The 25,060-nt window shown below is 37.2% G+C and overlaps 1 protein-coding gene across 2 annotated transcripts in view; it reads right to left on the bottom strand.

The window, feature by feature from the left end:
- PTPRM (protein tyrosine phosphatase receptor type M) overlaps window positions 1-25,060 on the bottom strand; it is an 820,882-nt gene that overhangs the window by 250,443 nt on the left and 545,379 nt on the right. The window contains exon 14 of one of the 2 annotated variants that reach the window (XM_054587386.1): window positions 21,332-21,406. The exons of the other annotated variant lie outside the window; for it this stretch is intronic. Coding sequence (XP_054443361.1) covers window positions 21,332-21,406 — 75 coding nt within the window. The remainder of the gene's footprint in view (window positions 1-21,331; window positions 21,407-25,060) is intronic. 2 annotated transcript variants of the gene reach the window in all.

Consider the following 25,060-nt stretch of genomic DNA (forward strand, 5'->3'; position numbering starts at 1 on the left):
TGAAACTGTGGAGTACTGAGGTGTGACTAGAACTGAGTAAGCTGGGGAAGGTGGTAGAGAAGTGTCAGAGTTGGGGGCACCTCCATGATCACTAGATTTTTCTCTGTAGGAGATGGGAGCTATCAGAGGATTCTAAGTGAAGTGTGTGATCTGGCTTACATTTTAACAGGACGGCACTGGCAACAGTGTTTAGAATAGACTGAGTGTGGGGGCCAATAGTAGGAACAGGAATACCAGCTATGAGTCTACTGCAATCATCCATGCAAGAGATGAGGATGTTTTGGGATAAGATGGTAGCAGTGGAGGTGATAAGACATGGCCAAACCTGAGATATATTTGCCCATGAACTGGATGTAGGTATAATATCTCTGTTTCTGGCATGAGTAATTGGAAAGATGGAGTTGCCATTTACTGAAATGCAGAGAACTGAGAGGAGCAAGTAGGTGGGGAAATCAGGAATTTCATTTGGGACAAGTTACTTTTGAGATATTAGACATCCACAGGAGACAGCAAGTAGGCAGTTGGAAATAAAAAGGAGATATTGAAGTTTGTAGCATGTGTTTTGGGGCTGTCAGCAAAAAAATGATATTTAAAGCCATAAGACTGCATGAGGGTCCTTTGGAAGTAAAGAGAGAGAGAAAGACAGAGAGACAGAGACAGGGACAGACGGAGAGACCTTTGTGAGGAGAAGCCAGTAGAGGAAAGGAGATACCAAATGAGGGAGGAGGAAAATCAGTGAGGAGGAAGTCAGTATGAATACAGACAGAGGGGGCATCAGTATGGAGGCTCCAGAGAGGAATGTGGGGATGAAAGGAATTTCCCCTCCCTCTCCCCGCTCTCCCTCCCTCCCTCCCTTCCAATGGAAGAAATTAGGGCACGTTTGAAAGCTACTGCTTATGATTCAATATAGAGGGGAAAGTTGACTATGTAAGAAAGGAGGTAACTACTGGAGCAATGTTCTTGAAAGGGCAGACAGGAATGGGCCGCAGCACAAAAGGATGGGGCTGCCTTTCGTCACAGGGCAGATATTTTACCCAGAGGAACAGGAAAGACAACAAACTCATGGGCACAAAGGCTTGAGGGTGAGTAAATGCGGTGGTTTGGCAGAGGAACATTTGAATGATCTCTTCTGATTGTTCCATTTTCCAAGTGATAAAGCGAGCAAGATGATCAGGTGTGACTGTGGATGAGGGAGGAAGTGTGGGAAATTTAGAGATCTACCCACTGCCCTTGCTCCATCGTTTCTTTGAGCATTAATTACCATCATCCCACTCCCCACCCCCCCAAACTGCACCAAGCATGAGAGACACATTGCATGGTGCCTAGTGAGCTATGGTTCTGCTTAGACTCAGGTTCTGACTTTTGCTTTTGTAAGGGGTCTCAGATATATTATATACTGTTCTCCAGAATACAGCACACTCTCTGTTGGCCCATGCAAGGCCTCTCCTTTTGTTATTTCTTTTCACTTTAATTTTTTTCCCTTTGCTCTTCAATCCTGCTGCCTGTACTCTTCCCTCTCCCCATTCCTTGTCCTGGGCCAGCACTCTAAATTGGATATAGGTCCTCAAACATATATGCATGCAGCCTTGTAAAATAAGTTTTGTATGCTTGTGTTTTTTAAAGTACATAAATGACATGCTATAATAAAAAAAAGGAGGAGAAATTTTGAAATAGCTGCCTAGGACAGTTGGAAAGTGAATCGATGAGGCTGCTGATCAATGGGATTTGCTGGTGACTGATCTTGAGTCCCAGAGGACATAGAAGAAGAGTTCTGAGAGGTGGAGAGAGGAAAGAGATAGGGCTGTACAGGGTCGTAGGGGGTAAAGGTCTAGAGGAAGAAGGACGAGCTAGACATCTGGGCTTCTTGAGAAAAAGGGTACAATGAGATGAATCCTAATGATCTTAAAACAGATAGTGGTGGTTAGATGTGAAGGATGGGTAGGTTTATCTGCCGTAGGTTTATCCAGGAGCACAGAGCTCTAGGGCCCTGTCTTCACTCCTCACAACTAAGTTGAAGAAGGAGGACAGGAAGAGGAAAAGGCATAAGGTGATACTACTCAGAGTTACAGACTAAAGGTGAGTAGGGAGTGATCAGTGGTCAAATTGATGGTGGAGGCATTCATGGAAAAGATGTCTGCTCCAGAACTCCTATTCTTATGACACAAGTCGTCTTGGTTTTCAGCAGTCTTCAAATTAATGGCTTGTTATTGAGTACATTTTATGCTCAGGGCACTGTAAATAGATTCCCCAGGAAAATTCAAGATGAGTGAGAAGACTTGACACCTTATCCTTCAATACACAATACAAGAAGCCACATGAAGTGCCATGGGTGAGCTACAGAACCCAACTGGTGAAGAGGAGAGAGTAAGATTAGGAAAGGCTCCTTTTAAGAGGTCACAACACAAATGGGCTTGACGGATGGTGAGGACTCCAATGAATGGGTAGGAAGGATGCTTCATGAGTCAAGACAGGTGGTGGGAATCACAAAGAGATCTTTGTGATAATATTCTTGTTTAGCTTGGCTGAACCTGGTGCAAGTAGTAGAGAGAGCTTGGGAAACTGAAGCTTTATGGGGTAATGGGCATTGCTTACCAGTTAGAACAGCTTGTAGTAGATTTAAGAAATGAGATGCCACAGAGGATAATGGAGCTGTGCCTTGAGAATAACTGGGAATACAATCCAGGCTCACTGAAGAAAGGAATGAAGGGGTATTCAGAGAGCCATGGGAAGGCTACTGCCTCACCTAGGCCAGGAACCTTCAATGTCTCATCTAAAGGAGTGACAGGAACTGAAAGGACATAAAGGACTCACAGAAGGCACCCCACTGGCTGCACAAAGGTCTGTTCACATCTCAGTGTGAGAGACTGGGTGGATGTTGGTGCCATTTGTGGGAATACATGGCTGGCTTCCTGCTGGGGCAAATGTATTTTGGTTCAATGCTTGAACTGAATCCAAGCAACGAAATACTTCATCTGCCTATGTGCAAAACATTTCAATAGCAAAACAAAGACCAAAATATCATTCCTGGCACATGGGAGGAAAGAGAGAAAAAAGCTGGGGACAGCAACCCCAGGTATTGCTGAAAAGAGAAACTGGGGAGTTTGAGAAAATGAAATGAGACATGAGAGGAAAGTAGAAAATAAAATAGAAGCTGTGGAAACACATAAAGACATTGTGCTTCCAAGTGTGCCTCAAAGAGCACTGTTCCCAAAAGATACTGTAAAATTTCATTTAAGGAAGCCTGAGGCACAGTGTAACTCTTAATGCAGTTGTGGGTCAAGAGGTGACTCTGAGGGTGAGGAAGGGGAAGCCAGGGACATAGAGGACAGGGGAAAAAAAAAGAAGCCTTAGACATTCTGTAATAGCATTCTTATGACTTAAGAGAATAGAGTATTATCATAGGTTTTTATTTTTTACCTTCTCCAGAGGAAGATTTTTCTTTTTCTTAAAAATAGTAACACCCTGGTTTTAAAGACTATTGTCTTGAGACAGTTCATTCATGTCTTGATGCTCAGAGAATTTGAGTTCTTGCAGCCTGTGTTTAGGTTTTTCAGTTGGACCTTAACATTATACATACTTTTGAAATATCTCCATGATTTTTCATTTAAATTATATATCATTGTTTTTCTTCCTGAGAATGCAAACTCAATCACTACTGCCAGAATAATCTACATTTACACTTTATGTATTATTTGTAACCTGATTATGCTTTTGAATTTGTAACTTTTCCTTTGTCTCTAATTTCCACTGTAGGACATGCAGAACATGTATTACTCACAAGTAATAATCAGAAACATAATTTTTTCACATAAAATTGAGATACTGGATTGTTTGATATATGCCATCTCTAAAAAAATTAATCTACTTTTTAATTTTTGTTCTATTTTCATGAGTTACTGCTCTCCTTTGCTGATGCGGCCAACACCCTGTGGGTAAGGTAACCTCTCCAACCCTTATCACTTACTATCTGGGCACTAAGAGTTTCAAGAGAATTACTAGTGCTGTTTCTATTATGATAAAATAGCTTTATTTTTTCCATTTGCATTTCTTAAATAATAGTCAGTAATAAAATGAAGAAACACCTTGTCAATAATAAAGTATCAACTGTGGTCTCCTCTCATAGAAAGTGGATAATCCAGAAAGGGAATGGGAGTGGATATTTTTGAACATGGCCCAGTTAAGAGTGAACATTTCTAACACCGTGTATGAAACTAAGTTTGAAGGCATCAAAATAAAAACTATTGCCCCTCAAATTTTCTCCCAGATTTTGTGCCTTTGGGTCATGGTATAGCTTATGCTTAGCTCTTAAAAATCATTCCTGTGGGGAAAGAATCACCATAGCTTCCTGAACAAAGTAGTAGCTATTTGAAAATAACCCTGATAGCTTTGTCTGCTGCCTGAAATTTGTCATTCACTATCTCATCAAAAAGTAAGTATATATACCTAAAAAATTTTGTGCTTCCTAGAAGAATGAGTATTTCTGAGGTTCAAGAAAAGTGTACTGTAGTCTAGCAAAGTGCATGTAGAAGTGTGACGTGTCTCCCAGGCCAAAAAGCTACATGCATAAAAGGTGGCCCTTAGAAATGTGTGGAGGATTCCTGGGGTCTTGGGAGAGAGAGGGGCCATATACCCCACCTCTCATTTAGTAAACATACAATTTTCCCCTCAAACAATGAAATTCTTTAATAAATAAGGCTTATATTTATTGTGTCATTTTGTTCAGCATATTCTACAGCAGAGGTTCTCCAATGAAAGAGACTTTACGAATCATTTGGAGAGTTTCTGAAATAAGCAGATAGCTGGGTTTCCCACTGACTCCAGATCCAGGGCCTGAGGTAAGACCCAGTAATCTATGTGTAACACCTTAGGTGATTCCCTACACATCACAAAGAAAAATCCAACTCAAGAACCATTGCTCACATCAAAATTACAACTAAGCTACAGAACAACCATCATTCAGAACTGCCTGAAATCCAGCTGAATGGGAAGTCCTACAATTAGGAAATTAAAAAAGAAGCCACACTGAGCACTGGCTGAGTGGCTCAGTTGGTTAGAGTATCATCCCATTTATGAAAAAGTCGGTGTGTTCTATATCCAGTCAGGACACATACCTAGGTTATGTGTTTGATCCCTAGTTGAAGCACATACAGGAGGCAACCAATTGATGTTTCTCTCTCACATAAATGTTTCTATCTTTCTCCCCCTTCCTCTCTCTCTAAAATACATTAAAAACATAAAATAAATAAAAAAGAAGCCACGTTGAGACTGGTAGAGGTTGAAGGTGCTGAACAGGCTGCCCCCACATCTCATGTGGTGGACAAAGATTGGGAAGGATATCTCAGCTACAGAGGTCCCCCCTGAGGAGAGAACCCACACCAGGACCCCCATCTCAGGGTTTCAGTGCCAGGAAGAGAAGTCCCCATAAATTCTGGCTGTAAAAACCAGCAGGGATTGTGGCTGATTGAGGCCTGGGGCTTCTGGAGACCCAGGCAGTTCCTCTTACAGGGCCTGGGCACTGACTTACTCAGACTCACTCCCTCTGAGCCTCAGCACCAGGACAACAGCTTGAAAGGAACTAGAGACATACATGGAAAAACTGAATCATCTGTCATTAAGGCAAGAGCGAGGGGTGGGGCAGCTTTCTCCCAGACAGAAGTGTTGGCGGAGGCCATTGTTTCTTTGATGAGTCCTCACCCAAAAGCCAGAGCTGGCAGGCAGGCACCATATCTGAGACTCCCTCAATCTAGCTCACACTGTTTGCCCTGCCCTCGTGATTCTCTGATGCTCTGCCCCCATTCAACCTTTGGGCTCATCCAAGGTATGTTCAGTGGCTTTTCCATACCAATGGCCTGTCTTGGATCATGCCTTGTACTCTCCTAAAATCTCTCACACAAGTAGTACCTGGCTTCAGCGTGCCCTGTACCTCCCACTAAGTTGCCTGAGGCTAAGCACTAGCAGCAGCTGGCCTTGGTTCACAGCTTGGCCTTGCCTGGGCACCTTTAAGCCCAGCACAAGTAGCAGCCATCTGCAGATCACTTTGTAATTCATGCTATGTGGCCCTGGGCCGAGCACAGGTTGGGACTGGCCTTGGCCTACACCTCTACCAACCCTGTGTGACATAGAACTCTACCTAATATATAGTAACAAACGCAGGGAGGTTGCCAAAAGGTGAAGACAAAGAAACATGGCCTGAATGAAAGAACAGAATAAATCCAAAAAAAGAACTAAATACAATGGAGAGAAGCAATCTACTAGATGGAGAGTTCAAAACTCTGATTATAAGGATGTTCAGTGAACTTAGTAAGAACCTCAACAGCATAAAAAAGGACCAGTCAGAAATGAAGGATACACTAACTGAAATTAAGAATGATTTCTATGGAATCAACAGTAGATGAAGCTGAGAATCAAATCAGTGATTTGGAATACATGGAAGCAAAAACACTCAATCAAAACAGCAAAAATAATAAAGAATCCCAAAACATGAAGATAGTATAAGGAGACACTGGGACAACTTCAAGTGTACCAATATTTGTATAATGGGGCTGTGGGAAGGAGAAGAGAGAGAGCAAGAAATTGAAAACCTATTTGAAAAAATAGTGACAGAAAAATTCCTTAACTTGGTGAAGAAAACAGGCATACAAGTCCAGGAAGCAGAGTCCCAAACAAGATAAACCTAACAAGGCCCACACTGAGACACTTCATAATTAAAATGCCAAAGGTTAAAGACAGAGAATTGTAAAAGTAGCAAGAGAAAAGCAGTTAGTTAACTACAAGGGAGCTGTCAGCTGACTTCTCAATAGAAACTTTGCAAGCTAGAAGGGATTGGCAAAAAATATTCAAAGTGATGAAAAGCAAGGACCTACAATCAAGATTACAGATAAAGAGAGTCCCAGACAAGGAAAAGCTAAAGGAGTTCATCACGACCAAACCAATATTGTATGGAAAGTTAAAGGGTCTTCTTTAACAAGAAGAAGAAGATAAAGAATATCACCAATAAAATGGCAATAAATACATATCTATCAACAATTGAACCTAAAAAACAAAATAAATGAACAAGCAGAACAGAAACAGACTCATAGATACAAAGAATGTTTTGATGGTTGCCAGATGGAAGGGGGGGTTATGAGAACGGGTGAAAAAGGTGAGGGGATTAAGAAGTACCAATTGGTTGTTATAGAAGAGTCCTGGGGATGTAAATTACAGAATAGGGAATATAGCCAATAACATTCCAATAACGATGTATGGTGTCAGATGGGTATGAGATTTATTAGGGTAATCATTTAGTAAGTTATAAAATGTCTATAATCATTGGGGTGTACACCTGAAACTAATATAATAATATATGCCAACTGTAATTGAAAATTTAAAATGATTAAAGAAAAAGAACCATTGGTCCTAAAAATCTGTGAGGATTTTTTTTCCAGACTATGGAAAATGGAAAAAAAAATTTTTAATTAGGTTCTTGTTTTAAAAACACTTTCTAATATATTATTACTTAGCCAATTTCTTTCACTGCACTATTTTAAAATGTCCTTTTACACAATTAAGAGGCAAACCTGGTACAATAAAACCCTAGTTTTATACTTACCCACAATATGTAAAGATTGGAAGAATTATTTAATTGTAAAGGAATTTAATGTGTATTGACCAATTGCCTAGATACTACCAAGTTATATAAGAAGAAGGCTGACACTTTGGAAGACCTACTCTATAAATGAAGTATCTTACACAACTTTTATTTAATACCATTTACAAATGAGGAAACTGAGGCAGCAGAAGCAGTCAGGATAAGTAGATGCCTTCAGTCAATGAGAAGGAAAGTGAGGGGCTACAGTCTGGATCTAGGTGTGTTTGTGAAACCCACTCTTGTTTCTCTGTATCACACAACTTTTTCCAGTAATTCAGTAAACTTGGGTGATTACTGTTAACAGTTTGGAAGACAAGACTCAAGTTTAAAATCATCTTGATCAGTTGTAAAGAGGAGAGCCTAATACCAGAAAACAAAACCAATCAACAAAACAAACAGAAGTACAGAACAATGCAATGAGGAAATTAAAATCTCGAAAGAAAAATAAGATAGACATATGAGGACAAAGGACTTCCTGGGCCTAAGTGTAGAAAAGGGCTGGTAATATAGTCAACGTGATTCTGAAATGCACTAGAGGGGTGACATGCACATAATAATCCTTCCAGGGTACAAAAGGCTGCCCAAAGTAGAAATGCTAAAAGGAATCAAAGAAAAGAAATGTGAATGATCTACAGGGCAGAAAAAAAAGGACTATGGAAAAAAAGAAAAAGAAATTGAGGTCATTTATCTAACCAAGGAAAAGGCCAGCAGGGGCCCTGTTGCTGTCTTCCACTGGAGCTTTTCAAGAGTAAGGACTATTTCTTGTCCACCTTTGACTTCCTGCAATTAACACAATGCTTTGACAGAGTGGTCACTTGGTAAATCTTTACTGAATGAATGTCTTAAGACATGTAGGAGGCATTTATAAAGAGAACAATTATCACAAGTGATCTGTGTATGAATGTGGCATATTTTCTGAACATACATACAGAGGCTTAAATGAATAGGAGTTCAAGTTTTTACAGAGAAAATCTGCATCTTTTCCCCCCTGTATGTCTCCTTAGTGCTTAGAATACATTAGGTATGCAGTAAGAGTCAGATCAAGTAAATAAATTTTGCTTGTACATAAAGAACATTTTGACCCACAGCACATAAAAATGAAATATACTACAAAGGAGATTTACTCCTTTGTAGAATATTTCATTCCTTGGGTTAAAGAGTAGTAACCTGACATTAGACAGGTCAGTTCTCACCTCTCCGCCCAATCTCTAAAAAGTCAAAAAATGTGATTCTTTCTTAATTCCTTTTCCATTCCCACTGCCACAAATCTGTTTATTCCTCTTCAGGACTTTTGTACTTGACTCTCAAGTAGACATCCTATCCAGCCTCTTTTACATACTACAGCCATACTGATCTTCTTAAAGAATAGCTCTAATCAGGTCACTCTTTCATTTAAAAACCAACCAACAAACAAACAAACAAAAACCAAAACAACAAGAGTTTTCTAACGCTTATTTCAAAAGGCAGTCAAGGTCTTCCATGAGCTGGCTCCATCCCCTTTCCTAGCTTTATGATTATTCTCTTTCTACTTTCCTTCATCCACCTAAGTTTCAACTACATGGAAATGTTCAATTCTCCTCATACATCCAATGTTTCCCCTTCTCAGGGCCTTTGCTCCCACTGCTCCTTCTGCATAGAAGCATCCCCTACTCACTTTTTGTAGGTTTAAATACCACCCATTCTTCAAAGGGAACCAAGTTCAGATACTCTTCTTTACTGTTTTGTAGAAAGTACTCTCTTCCCTACCGGAATGCTATAGCACCTTGCTTCATCCCTCTTGCATGGAACTTACTATTTTCAGTCTTGAGTTCAGTTATTTTGGTAAATCCCTTATATCATATACTGACATAAGTCCCTTGGAAAAAGGCTGGTTTTTACCTTTTGGCCCTCACATGACTTGGCTTAGTATCTTATAATGTGTCTACAGTACATGGAGAAACATGTTTGCTGAATCAAAGATTTCTCACAATAAATCTCACACAAATTTTTTCTGTCTTTCTCATTTGCATGCGTTTTATAGCCTAACTATTCATTTTCCATTTATGTTAAAGTTCTCAGACATAGGGAAATGGATATAAAAGGAAAGAAAAAGGAGAAGTGAAAAGTAAAGACAACAGGTTCTATTTTGTGATCTTTCCTCAACTGATCCCCAATATTTAGTAAGGGGATTATTAAGAAGAGAGGCATCTGCAGCTATTTTTGAATGACCCTACATGGGCATCAAGACAATATGCTGAGAAAGAAGGAAGATGTCTGAACACTGGCTCCACCCAACATGCCAAGAAACAGTGCACAGAGGAATGGTTTTTCTCAGTATGCTGATGACACATAAAAGTCTTTACCAATAAATTTACTGACCAAACTTTCATCAATGATAAAATGAGATTAATAGAAAGAAAGAACATGGAAATAAATACTGGTGGTGAAATGTTATATTTTCAGCACCAGATCAGTGCAATATATATCTATCAATGATGAGAAAGTTAGCTGGGTACCTATCAGAGAGACAGGAAATGAGTATCCATCAAGAATAAAGTGTTATGAACTCAATACTTGTAATGATTAAGTGGCTATAGACAATTTTTCATGATCACATATGGAATTTGTTTTAGAAGTCTTTAAGCTAACTAAAGTTTTTGCTGCAGAGTAATTACAATGATCTGAAGCTTTTTTAGAAGGCAAAAAGGAGAAACTTCTAATAAGAATGCTAATATGATTAAAATTATTTAGAATAATTTCACTTAAGGAAATAATTACATCATTTCCAGTACCCTACTTTGAAATTATTTTCTAACTTCCTTGTTACTCATAGAAGAAATAAGGTAGAAATCTGAAAAAGGCCTTTGTTAAGCCCCTAAACTAGCTAAAAAGGACATGTATCTCATTCTGATGTAATCTCCTCCTGCGTGCATGCACATTTGTATGTAAATATACACCATTACGTAAAGAAAGTTTTCAAAAACATAGAAGAACCCACCAAATTGGTTAATAATCTTGAGTAAATAAGACAGCACCTAGGGAAATTCGCAGGCAAAACTTGGTCTGCTGAAATGTGTTTTGACTAGAGATCCAACATGAAGAATAAATTGTTATAATAATAAACCATAATTAATAATTGCATCATTAGCAATACCAATAAGTAAATTATACATATTAAACTGAACATCAATTACACTGCTGAAGTGATGTATTGCTTGGATATTTACTAGAGTAAATGGGAAAGCTCATCAGAGATACTGATAGATGGGCTGAGCAGATGCCATTTATTAGGCCCGGCAGGTGTCAGGCTCATTTTCAAAGATTGTTTCTCAGAGATAGTTTTTACTCTTCCAAGTGAAAACAACATGTTGAAGGAAACATGTGATGCTTCTCATTCCCTTACAAACCACTCTGCATTTTTCAACTTCATAGCCAGTGTCTGAAAAAGTTATTTAATGAGATAATTTATAATCTTTCTTAACACAGTTCTATTAAAGTCCCCTTCGGTTCCCTTGAGAACTGATGTTACTGAAGGACAAACACAAAGAATAGTGTCCACATTTAAAGCAAGGACAGCGAGGAACAAAGAAACCCCAAACAGCCAGGACAACAAAGGGAGCCAGGCCTTTTATTCCATGTCCTGTGCTACAGGAAGTACAGAACAGGTTATATGCTGCTTCAATAAAGTTGTCTTTGAAAATGCAGTAACTTTTTTCATCATTGTCATCATCACCATCACTACCAGTAGCAAGTAATAACCTGGGTCATGCTGCTGCTGTTTATATCCCAAAGACTGGGAAATTGTAAATATTATCTGTGGGGGACTCATTACAAGTTTTGATATACGATAGAATAATAATATTCCTCAAGTGGTCCTGCGCTCCTGGAGACCATGCCATCCACATTGTGTTCCTTTAAATAACACCCTCCGTGGCATCAAGAAATGCATTGCTTTTCTCAGAAGTTCAACACTGCACCTCACTGAAGGGCTGTGGCATTCAAACTTGGGACTGGTGGTGGCCCAGTATGAAATTATCCTCCATTAGAATACTAACAATAAAACGACAAAAAAAGTTACCAGCAACTGCCATTTCCAATTTCTGCCTTTTCCTTGGGCTAGTTCTGTGTGAATTCTTTTATATATGTATATTACTGTATTCATTCTCCCACTGCCCACTATGAAGTTAAGAAATAGTATTTTCCCTGTTTTACTGATATGGAAACTGAACTTGAGAGTTTAAGACATTTCCCCAAGAGTCTGCACTTGAACACATTACCTTCAAATCTAAAGCAAATGCTTTCTAAATTATGTGCACTGGAATCTAGCATCCATGTAAACCACCCTATTAAAATTTGGTGCACAGAATCCTTAGGCTTGATTCCTGTATGACATATTTGAAAACTGCCCTAGGAAGTGTGCCATGTGGTTCAGAAAATAATCTGCAGTCTAAACTTTGCTGTTGCTGAGAGCTGGTCATTTGTCCCCCTGAGGGTAGAAGAGAGACCACAAGTATCAGCACCAACCTGAGGTTTATCCCAAGTGGCCTGCCATCTCATTGAAATTTCTTTGAAGTCTTTTGTTTGAGCTCTTTAAATAAAGCAGACAAATAAATGCTGCGTTTTATTCCATGATATATTGATTTTTAATGAAAATAATGTTTTAAATGATTTTCATCAAGGAAAGTGATCCTTCCTGCTTGAAGGCTTGGATTCCAGTCTGACAAGCTTCAGGGGATGGGAGAGCAGGCAGGTAAGCACTACAGTTGCACAAAGAAGAGCCACGTCTCTTCTCCTTGCCCTTAGGACAGCCATCCCAGGGACACAACGGTCCTTTGACTGAGCATACATGGTTACTAAGCTACAAGAGCGATGGCTTGTGAACAAATCAGACATTAAAAGCCAAATCCCAGATCCTCTCACATTAAAGACAATAATAACTCTAAAAGTAGTATGTCTATGCGGTATCAGGGTGGCGAGGAGAGAGGTGTATGTAATTTGAACATGCTAGAATTTTAGAAGTCAATCCTTTAAAAATCTTTGGGCCTCCCTCTCAGCACACTGGAGACACTGGTGAAAAAGTCTGAACTCTGATACTGTCAAAGGGCAAATAAAATGGGATGCTTCCATTGAAAAGACTGTTTTTTTCTCTTTTCACTTACTGGTCCTGACCTTCCCTTAACTCTCTTACAAGGTCAGTAAAGTATTTAAGATAAGAATTCTTTTTTTTTTTTCCCCAAAAGGAATTTTGTTTATTCTAGATCTATTCTTAATAATTTCTTGATCTGTTCCTTTTCAACATCCAGCTAAGTTAAGATAATGAATAAAATTCTGATTTCCTTTCCATTTTGATTAAGTAGATCATACCCATAAATACTTAAAAATAATTCTCAAAATTACTAAGTAGATTATAGTATTCTAAAAATACTTATTTACAAGAGACCTCTTAAAACTCAATCAAATATCACACAGTACAACATGGCCCTTTGCTTACAAATACACCTTATGTCCTAAATTGTAGTAATAGTTTTCTACAGTTAACAGCAAGTAAAGAGATAAAAATTAAAATACCATAATTGGTATCTGTTAACAGTAGGATGGAGTTTCAAGCTAGCCATTGGGGTAAAGAGAAAGACCTAGTGAAATGATATTGTCACTCAGTTTTGATAAATATTTTAAAAATATCCATGTATTTTATATGCTTATTAATATTGAAAATGCATAAATTTAACTTCATTGTAAAATTGAAATAACATATTTCCCTATATAAAAGTCAAAATGATTAAACTCATTAATATAAATTCTTTCATGCAAAAATCTTAAGCTATTTTTTAGACTACAGGCACTTCCTTTTCCCAGTATTTTTCATCTTCTACTGAAATCTTGGTCTCTTTTGAGCTCAAAACTTTAGTTTCAGCATTATTTTGGGATATGCACCAGATTATTAACAAAAAGGGTAGATTTACTAAAATACAAAATGTCAATTTATGCTTTGCAAGCCAAAAAGTTCTATGCTTAAACACATGGTTTCATTTTCCTTTACCACACTGCTGATAGAAAGAGAAAACACAAAGGAATATTGAAAAATAAAATTGTCTTATATTGGAAAATTTTTACATAGAAATCCTAAAGTTTATGTAGTAAAAATGGAAAACAATACTATTTCAGTGCAGCACACATCTTTTAATATACATTATTTCTGAAACCAAATGCTTGACATTTGACTTGGTATTTCCTTCCAAAAAATGACAACGAAAAAGGGACAGAATCTCCCATGGCAGTCCTGTATCCTCTCAACATTTTCTTGTAACTATACTGTTTTATAGATGAAACTGCCATAGCAAAATGACAAATATAACACATAAAAGAACAAAAAAGGGCAATAAATCACCAGTGACACTACAACCCATTAAAATGCATTCAGCTGGTGTTGCAGGAATAATAAAAATTTCCCCTCACTTTACATTCTTTCTAGCTAAGAAGGAAATTTTAGAATCCTCAAGCAACCTTTATAAGAAATTAAACCAAATTCTCCTCACACTGACTTTCTATGCTGGCCTACATGACCAAAATGCATAGCACTGATATCCTGTTCACTGTTTAATAAGAAATGTCCATGTTGTGGCACATGAATAGTTAATTATCAGTCTATCTATAATATTGCATTTGAAAAAACCAGGATACGTAGTTGGAAAATGGTAGTTCCAATTCAGCCACTACTTCCAATAAACTGATTATCAGCTTAAATGAAGAGTTTGGCCATTATTACTTATAACATTATAACTTCAAACATTATTACTTATAAGGAAGACTAAAGGAGGGATTTTCATCCCTTATTTTTTAAATAAAATTCTCTCAAAAAATCAAATAAAAGTTGCTGACACTGAAAATGACTTTGGTATCATATAGATATGACATTTTAGAGTACAACTACATTTCTGTTAACTTCATTATGCACTTATTACAAATAGTTTAAGATATTGGTAGATTTGTTGAAGTGGAATATTTATTGAACTGTTTGTGTTGGTCTTAACAGAGATGATAAATATAAGTTCCTTGAGAGCAAAGAGCACAAGTTATACTTCTTTGAATTCTCATCTCGTAACACAGCAAATAATTACATATAAAGGTCTACAAGGATACGAGAAGCTCTTCAAATACAGGATGACTGAGTGAACCGTGAACACTTCCCTCCTAGAGCAGGGACAATGAATCCTCTTGGAGCACTGCAGAGCACAGCTCCCACAGCTAAATATTTCAAAGATTGAATGATAACTTGTATTTCTATCAGAACTTGTATTTCGACTTCCCACCTCAGGACCTCTGCATTTGCTGTTCCTGTCACTAAACTCTATGCACTCCCTAAAGGTGGCCGATGGGTGGCTGACCATCAGAGATTGTGACACTTGGTCATGCTGAACCTCCTGCAGTCCTACATTTCCTGAAGGCTGTCACAGTTGGAAGCTCCTGTGCGTTGTTATTTTAAAAAAGTGGTATGGAAATTAGTCCTCACCTTTAAGGAAATTTTATTTTTTTTTACAAATGAATCCATTCTATTGGAACATTATAGCTGGCTTCTGAGTACCTTTCAAGTGCTAAGGGCTGAAATGGCAGGTTGTGTAAAATATAAAGACATGTAAAATATGTCCTCTGTAGTAGTATATAAAATATTTCTCCACATATTTCATAGAAGGCACAATAAACAATTTCTAATGCAAAACTTTATGGGTCTAATCACTGAACTACTGAAAGGAAAAAATATAACTTCATGTAAAGTAGAGAGATTTTATCTCATTGTCCATATATTTAAACAATATGGCTAAGTTTTATCATTTGTGTTTTTTGTCAGTTTTTGATTTATATGTCCACCCCAGTAAATAGCTCTCAAAATAAATGAAGTAGATATCTTAGGCAAGAGGTTGAATGAAGCCATTCCATTTCTAAGGTACTCAAAGCATCCTTTGATATGCTGAACCTGTACCTTAAATTCCCTATCATGTGCTCTTCCATGCTGATTACAGATTATCTACAGCTAAGGGCCAGTACTTCAACTGTATTAATTTCATGGCATTCAGCTCTTCCATTCTTACCCACTTACTCTGGGGGACCATCCTCCATTTTATTTTGACAACTTTTTGAGTGTAAAAATATAGTCCCCCTTTCACAGATGAGCAGATTGAGGTATGGAGATGCAGAAGAACTTGCCTAAAGTCATTCTGCTGGTGAGTGGCACAGCTAGGATTTGAATGAAAAATAACTTCTGAGGCTTTTCCATGGAACCCACAAAGCACTGTTTAATGAGAATCACTGGATCAGTCACTTTATAGGATTTCCACTTCTGGTGGTCTATGTAGTACAGCAACTGATGAATGACCATTTGTGGAGTGGAGGATTAGGAATTCTTGCCTTCCCACATATTACCACCTCCTGCCCCACAGGGCTGAAACAGTAACTGAAACAGTAACAGTTGCATATCCCCCACCCCAGTAGAATGAATCTGCCTGTTTCTGCCATTTTCCCAGCAATGCCTGGAAGTATGGCAACAGGAACCAAAAATGCAGGCGATGGGGTTTTCTTAGGGCTGAGGATCAGCATGATGTCTGGTGGAGGGCAAGGTGGCAGGAATCAAGGGGTCCAGGTGTTAGTGAGAACTCAACTGAAAGGGCTGCATATGGTGTCAGCATTGGGTGGGCCTAGACAGCCCAGGAAGAGGGAGGAGACACTGAGGGCAAAAAGGGGGGTGGATGTTCAGACAGACACTGAGGTCGAGGGACCCCAGGACTCGAGACGCAAAGCCTGGCATCAAATATATATTCCCTCACTTAACTGAATATCAAATGTCTGGGCCTGTGGAGGTGTCGTTCGTTTTCTCAGCTGAAGTGTTTCTCTCAGGTGGTTGACATGAAGAGTTTGTGAGAGAATGCATGTGGAGATCTCTAGCACAGCATCTAGAACATGGAGGCTTCTACAGATACTGTAGTTGCTTTTCTTCCTCAGTGGGGTCTAGTGCAGTGACTTCATGTTTTATATTTTACACTAAAAAGCTCTATATTTGCTGTAAGGGCCACATTGAGGAGAAAAAGACATTCCTTGGGATTTTTTTTTTCCCCGTAACAGCTTCGCCTACATACTGACAAAGTTTCTCTTTGTGATCAAACTAGTCAGGCTCTTCTGAGCCCTTTTTGACACAAAAGAAAATTTGTGTCCTGAGGAAAATACACAGAAGTTGATCAACTAACCTTACTTCCTTTTTCAAATTTCATCAGTCCAATAACTCACTGGTCTTCATAAGGGAAGGAATGAGAAGTAACAAAAATTCTCTCCTTGACTAAACTCTAGTTAGGCTCTTCTGAGCCCTTTCTCCACTAGGCCTCAACCTTGATAAAGACTGGAAAAAACATTAACATAGTTTCTAACAGCTCAATGTCACATAACCTTGGTGACCCTAGTCTCCCTTTTAAGTGCCTGCCTGAGAAAAGTCCTTCCTGCCCACAGAACTGTTTGTTCCAGTGAATAGGTCCCCTGTCTCCCAGCCCCTGTGGGATGCAGGAGTCTGTATCCATAAGTGCCAGTTAGCAAACTGATAGATTTTACACACACCAATACACCCTTCCACCTTTCTTTAATATTTCACTTCCCTGACTCTATAAAGTCCCTGTTTGCCATGCTCCCTTCTCCTTCATTCTCTAGTGAAAATGCTCAGTCACCTCTATAAAACTTGGAATGAAGCTCAGCTCCATCACCTACTGTCAGCAATTTTTGAATAAAATCTCTTTTCATCACTTTAACATCCAGCTGTGTTTATCTCTGACAATACACACATATGCTACTTGTATATTTTTTTCAAAACTTGAAACATTATGTGGGAATAAATTTTGGCTAGTTATTTTTTTAAAGTACTAATTATATCTACCAAGTAATTCTACATGCTTTGATATATCTGATTTGTACTTGAATCCCAGGAGTCACTTTGTTTATAAATACTCTGGGATATAGACTTTATCATATTAGATGTATGGGTTAACCAAAACAGATGGTAATCTTGTTTAAAGAAATCATTCTGCACAGCATCTCAGAGCTGGCTAGGTTATCAAATCATAAATAGAAATATCTTAATATAAAATAAATAGTCTAGACCATATTTATAAAATTAACTGGAAAATCCTTAAGAGAAATTTCTAGCATGTACAGCTTTTAATTTCTTCCAATGCTATTCTATATTATATGCTATTAATTATAAAATAAAAGGAATGAAGTAGAAACCAGAAGCATTTCCAGTTTCTAGAATTTTCTCTGTGTGCACCTGAGAGTGACATTTTTGAGGTAGACAGGACTTTTATTCTAGTTATATATTCTGTTCCTCTGCATCATCTCCTAAATATAGTAGTTTAGTAAGGCATTTTTTAAAAACTGTGGGTTTAAACACATTAGTGGGGAATGAATCAATTTAGTTCATTGCTAGAATTTTTAAAGAAATTAAAATAAGATGTAACAAAACAGAACAAATTGGAGTGCATCTATTCAGTGAGTAGCTAGTATAGTGTCTAAAGATTTTTCTTCAGTTAAATTTATGTATGTGGGTGAATTGGGTGATGATGTATTCTTACCATTGACTGAAGACAAAATAGTTTAAGAAACACTCCCCAATGCAATGACAAGACTGCTTACCAATCAAACTAGCATTCTGCAGTCTGAGCTGCATTCATTCAGTGAATTCAGCCAATATTTATGAACACTTTTTGTTGTATCCAGCACTGTCCTGTGCTGAGGTCAGCTTACTAGGGTGCTTGTTTTTGTTTTGGGTTTTTTTCCCTTTTTTGGTGTTAGACAAGAAAGGGAGGTCTCATTTATACCAAGGCAAACCTAACCAGCATGTACTACATTGTGAGACAAAAGAATTACAGAGGATTTGCTATCTTATACATGTTTCTTAGTGTAAATAAGTATAACCTCAAATAGCATTTCTCAGAGAGTGATATCAGCACAGTTTAAAAAAATAAACAGCCCTGGCTGGTCTGGCTCAGTATATTGAGCACAGGCTTGTGAACCCAAAGGTTACCAGTTTGATTCCCAGTCAGGGCACATGACTGGGTTGCGGGCCAGGTCCCCAGCTAGGGGAACTCAAGAGGCAACCACACATGTTTATCTCCCTCTCTACCTCCCTTCCTTTCTTTCTGAAAATAAATAAATAAAATCTGAAAAAAAAACCCTCAATATTGCCAAAGTCACTTCTGAATGTATCCCTCATGTATCTCCTGTATTCTTCTGGAAGGGACCCAACTGTTCAATGGGTTATAGGTGTCCACTATTGAGACCTGTCCACTGACCATTTTTACGCTGCTTAACACAATATTAAAGGTTTTGAAATATGTACTTTTCCCCATTAGCTGCATAACTGCTGTCTTTTCTTAATTGCTAAATGACAAGTGTTATAATAATTTTCCATTCATAAGAGCACGTGTATGTGTAGGTTTTGATGTTACTGACACAAATATGCTTGATGGCAAGAGTGTGGGCAACCACAAAATAAAACTCTTCATAAGAGTTAGAAGACCTATACCTGGCACACAGAAGGTGCTCAATAAATGCCAAATCAGTGATTGAATGAATGAAGTCTTAAGCTTGCAGTATGACTCATAAATAAATCTATTAAAAAAGACAGTGTTACTGCTATCAAAGTTGATGGCTGATGCAAATAGAAAAGCAAAAGAAGTATTACTTGAGTTTGAATTTATATGGGTAAGATTAACCATCATTAACACCAGCAGTAAATACTGAAAAAAGAACAAAAGTAGTTTTTCACTAGTTTTTGAGGCTTTTTCTGACACTCTATCATTTTAATTCCTAATAAACCAAAGTAAATGATGGGGCTCATCTGCAGCCTTTAAAGGAATGACAGCCATATACTTCAGCTATGTGTCCTTCACAGACTAGTTCCAAAATCATAACACACACTGAATCTGAAAGCCTTATACAGGAGGCTGATTTATGATTATCTTCCTAATCATGCAAGTTTTAGAGAGCAAGCTATATTCAGAAGTTTTACTTACTTCATTTCTCATAAACAGCATGCTTAATCTGAAGGTAACAGATTAGAGGTAAGGCCTGAGAAAGGGGTTATTTAACTATATTTCCTGTAAGTACTCATTTTATGATAGCGATGGCAACACATTTTTTAATGATTGGCTGGCAAAACTGGTGCCAGCTCAGACCTAATGGGCTCAGACTTGCTGAAGGATCCCAGATTACCTTCAAGGTCAACACCTAAATCTACACAGAGTGTCATGGGCCTGTCCTGAAATGCAAAGGTTTTAAAGGGGAGGATTTATGTAAGAAAGACACTATCCCTTAAGTACCTCTGTAGGGGGAAACATTTCAGAAGTTCAGGATAAGAAAGAACTTGTAACAAGCAGAACTTCAATCAGTAAAAGAAATATGCTTAAAAGAAACCTGAAAGCAAGGGAAGCAAAACTGTTAATAATATGTTTACAGCTTATGGGCCTAAAACAGAGGACTGAAAATATGTAGAGAATTCCAGCAGAGAAAGAAGTGGAATTAGCCTACATTTTTTTACCTTATAAAGATTAGCCTATAATTTTTCTGAGTATCAGTTGTGTTATTTCCCAAAATAAGCTCATGGAACAACCTAAACACTTATGAAATTTTGCCATGAGTTAAGCTTTACTTTTTCCCCTAAATGTCAGGGTGTAATCCTTAGTTTCAAACATAAAAATCAATTGGAGTAGAAATTTTATGGAAAGCAGCTCTGTGTTTATTACTCAGCTTTAATCATGCCTATACTACATGCAACAAAACTATGACATTAATGATCCTTGGGAAACCTGAATTTAAGTCATGCACTTGTAATTATATTAGAAATCTTGACAATGGCTTGCTACTGTTGCAGGACAAAAGTTTGTCTCTTGGGGTTTCCTGACCACTCACCTTTGATCTGGAGTGATTTACTGGACTTTTTTCCTATATGAGTTTATATAGATGGCCTTCAAAGGGAGTATGAAAGGATAAGCTAATTTCTCTTGGTATAAAGAAGCACACAGTTCAACTCCATAACTCTAGGCCATTTGGTTTTTTAAAAACTTCCCTAAATTATTCAATACATTTGACTTGCAGATGTGCCACTGCTTTATATAAATACTTTGCTTTGAAACAAGGATCTAAAAGGAATGCAATCAGCTCTGCTCCAGTTGTATGTACATGAAAAGCTATTCGAACAGCATCACCCCAAACTGTTGAGTGGTTTCAATTCATAACATTGGGAGACAAGCTCGTGTATTGCTGTGTGCGAACTAGATCCTACAAGGTGAAAAATAAGCCTCTCTCACCCTCAAATCACAACACCTTTTTAGCTTAATTTCGATTACTGTAAATCCATCCTTACGGATTTTGTTTGAAATCCTGTTTGATGTCATTGCCATTGCAAATCCAGCAAATTTCATTTCTATATAACATTAGGCTAGAAAGGAATACACCAACAGACAAACACACAATGGAAACATGCAGTGGAATTGTGCTTATGCATGGATATAAATGTGCACAGAGAAGAGGCCAAGCACATCACTTCATTTAATACGGGCACAGGTCTGTACCAAGAGTCTAAAACATTGTAAACAAGTCTTAAGCAAAGGAGGAAATGTAGAGGGGAAACGAAGCTGAGAAAAAATGAGCAGGAAATGGGCAAGATGACTCATCTATACTTGAACATCTGACCTGTCAGTTGGTCGTCGCCTGCAGCAGGGGCGATGCGAATGTAAGGTGTTGTAAGCTGAGTCACGATTATCGCAGCTATGGCAAAGGAAGATTCCCAGGTCAGCATGCATGAGGGAAGAAAAAGCCAGACTGAAGCTAGGCTAGCAAGGAGAATCTCGATCAGTATATCACATTGTCTCAACTTTGTTCCAACAACAACAAAAAGAGAAGGAAAAAAAAAAAACCCATAGCAAGGTGTTGAATTTTCTGAATTCTTTTCCCTTAAACAAGCTTTAGTCAGGCAGTTAGACTTCTAACTATGACACAGTTGTAAGCTTTAGCTGAGATTCTCACTAGATCAACTGAAGAAAAAAGTGAAAACAAACACGTTAGTCCTAAATAAGGCTCTAGACGGAACAGTGTTTCCAACAGCTAATAAGTATGACGTATAAAGATTCATTGCTAATTCTGATTATCTAAACTGTAGGTTTTAAAATTTATTAGGTTAGTTAAAATTCTGCTGCTCAAGGCACAATATTTTCTCTTCTTGCTAAAATCATCTTTGTGAAGAACATTATCTTTTTTCAGTAATTTTTTTTTTTATGTAGAGAAACCTCTCTGATAACTAAACTTCATGTAGAACATTTCTATTAGGAACCTCATTTTGTCACATTAAGGGAAAGAAAAAAATGCATCTCAAAGCATTGGTGAGAAAAATAAAAACCAATCACTGCCTTTGCTGTAGTTGTCATGGTTAACATGTGACCAAAGAAATACTTTAGATTATTGAAGTGGACCAGGTGGGCTTCTTCTGGTTTGCCTATAGAGCTCAGTAGTTGTGTTTAAATGGTCAACATTTATGACACACAGATATTTCAAAAAAATAGAAAACTAAAACATCAGTTCTAACATGATACAGCTGGAAAATGATGCAAAGAAAAAATACTGAAAAATTAAGGACAGGCTTACATGAAAGATTACTAATTTACATGGAACAGCCTGGGTGCTATTAGAAATGTGGCAGCGAGCAAGGAGAATAGATCATCTACCATCTGCAGACAATTAAACCCAAAACTGCTGCTGCATAATATTTTGAAATATCCCTCTGCACCGTTCAAACAGTGCTGCTCCTTGTAACTAGACAACTGCAACAACTGGGTTTAAAAGTGGTGTAATCATCTTTCACACATTATTAATGAAAACTTTCTAGTCTGGCTAAGTGAGATGAATAAACCAACAGTTTGGTCAGAAAACAGAGAACTCCTGGGGTATTACAAAGATAATTTTCTTGATATGATATGGTATGCAATTTTGCATATTGATATAATATATTGTGAACAGTGAAATGCTATTTCTCATTACGAAGTTGGTACCAATTTCAAATTTATACATACATACAATATTTGCTTGGTCAGACTACTGTTATTCAACCAACATTCCTATATATTTTTTGTTTTAGGAGAATTGTACCTGTCCTACTTTTGAAAAAATTATGTTGCCTTATACAAAAAAACAGCAATACACAATATTGAAAAATGTAAAACAATATGAACAAAACATTACTTGGGAATAGCTGTGATGGGCAGACATGTATTCACAACAAAAAGCAAGGCTAACTGTAATGTGAGGCTCAAAATTCCCCTGAAAAAAGCACATACAGGTATCAGGAAGGGTTTTTATATGATGTTTATATTCTGCATTGTAAAGTGTTCAACTGTGATTATTTGTAGTTATAAGGAAAAAATTTGATTATGTTATAAATTATTTAAAAATAGTGGTCAGCTAGCCTACGGCCTGCTTTTGCAAATAAAGTTTTATTGGAAGAGCTATACCTGTTTGTTTATACACTATCAATGGCTGCTCTTCACAGCAATGACAGAGCTGAGTAGCTGTGAAAGAAGCCATCTGGCTCAAAAGCCTAAAACACTTACAATATTTACAATGTGCCTTTTATATAAAAATTACTTGCTGCCCTCAGTCTTAAAATACTACTAGGAATGCATTAAAAAGAAAATCACTAAATTTAGTAAAATAAAGTCAGAAATTCCAGTCCTATGCTTCATAAATTTAGAGTCTTCCTTAGGTACAAAGGTATGTATGAAAGAATAAAAAATGCATTCAGTGTATCAGACTTCCAAAGTGCCATTTCGGTTGCATGTAGTGGGATCTTCTGGAATTTGATGAACCAGTATTTGTTCAACTGTGTTTTACATAACTCTAGTGTACCTTTAAAAATGAGTTTGGGTCAAGTAAATTTGGGCAATATGTAGGGCTGAAAAAGCTAAAAAGTTTTTTTTTTCCTTAGGAGCTTCCCAGGGGCCCTAATGTATCCATGACGTACATTATGAAGACTATTTCAGATCAAGAAAAGAAAATATTGTCACTATAAAATGCTGAATGACAAATCTATATCATATTTATGTTCCTGTTTCTAAATCCATAGCTCAATGATAGCAGATTAGCATATGTGAGTGGTCTCTCTATAAAATTTGTTTTCTTCTGCATCGAACATGATAAATTAAAAGGAATCTTAATTAGTTTTACATCGAGACACTCTTTTCAGTTATTTTGTCAGAGTACTTTCATTCTGTAGTACTGTAGCCTAGAAAGGATGTTATTTCTTTAAATAAAACGGTAAACAGAAAAAAACTTAGAGAAACTTCTCATAGAGCATGGTGATTAAAAAAAGAAACACTCAAATTTCTGAATATAGTTAGAAATTGTATCAGAGCAATGGAAATCCTTTGAAGTTTCCTGAAGGTCTTCCAGCAAAGCATATGCACATTCGAGTACAAGTGTAAGTTAAATAAAATACTACACTTAAAAATGGTGAAAGTTTGTATAGAGAATTCACCTTAAAATATGGTATTAGAATAATGATTTGTTTTCTTTTTGTTTTAGGTTTATGGTCTAACTACTATAATATTTTTGAGAAGAATTCAGCGTATGTTCTTATGCAGTTTTTATTTTGATTTCTAGCTACAATGAAAATAGCCAAATCTTAGCAAGGAAAGGAACAATTAACATACATGACTCTAATCCCCATACACTAAATGCAAACAACAAAAAATCCTCAAAACATTTATGAACTAAAAACCTCCAGCTGTAAAAGGTGATAGATATATTTATGTGTTTATACTTGAAAATCTTACAGATTACACTGTGCCTAAGATTAGTTTTTAAAATAAATGTATAATAAGGAAACTCCCGAATGGCTATTTGTCAAAGAGAAAGGCAGCTGGTACCATGGTATGGAAAATATTAAAATTGATGAAAATTATACGTTTTAAATGGATTGTTATATTAATTAGAATGAATATATCTCATTTAATAAACAAGATGGATTTTTAAATGGACCCTTTGAGTTTAGAATTGATCACCAACAAAGTCCTCCGAAAGTAGCGTAAAAAGCACTTCACCCCTACCAGTTACCATAAGGCAGCCAAAAGATAAGTAAGAGTTAAAGAAAACACATGTACTAATTGCCAAGACATAGTTAAACTAAACGGTCTTGAAAAGAATCAACTATAAAAATGTGAATCTGATTAAAAATAAAAAAAAATTAGGAGAACCTAAGAATAGCTAAAAGCTACTATTTAATCTGCTGTAGAGATAAAAAAGAATCCTATAATTGGAAGGGTAATAGCCAAACATCATGTCTATTATCATTGTATGGTGTCTTCATCTTTTAACTCAAGAGATGGAATACTGTCATGAGTTTGCCTACAGTAAACAATAAAAATACTATAA

The sequence above is a fragment of the Pteronotus mesoamericanus genome, unplaced genomic scaffold, assembly GCF_021234165.1.
Source record: "Pteronotus mesoamericanus isolate MK-2021 breed Mesoamerican mustached bat unplaced genomic scaffold, CSHL_Meso_final scaffold_118, whole genome shotgun sequence".
Taxonomy (NCBI): Eukaryota; Metazoa; Chordata; class Mammalia; order Chiroptera; family Mormoopidae; genus Pteronotus; species Pteronotus mesoamericanus.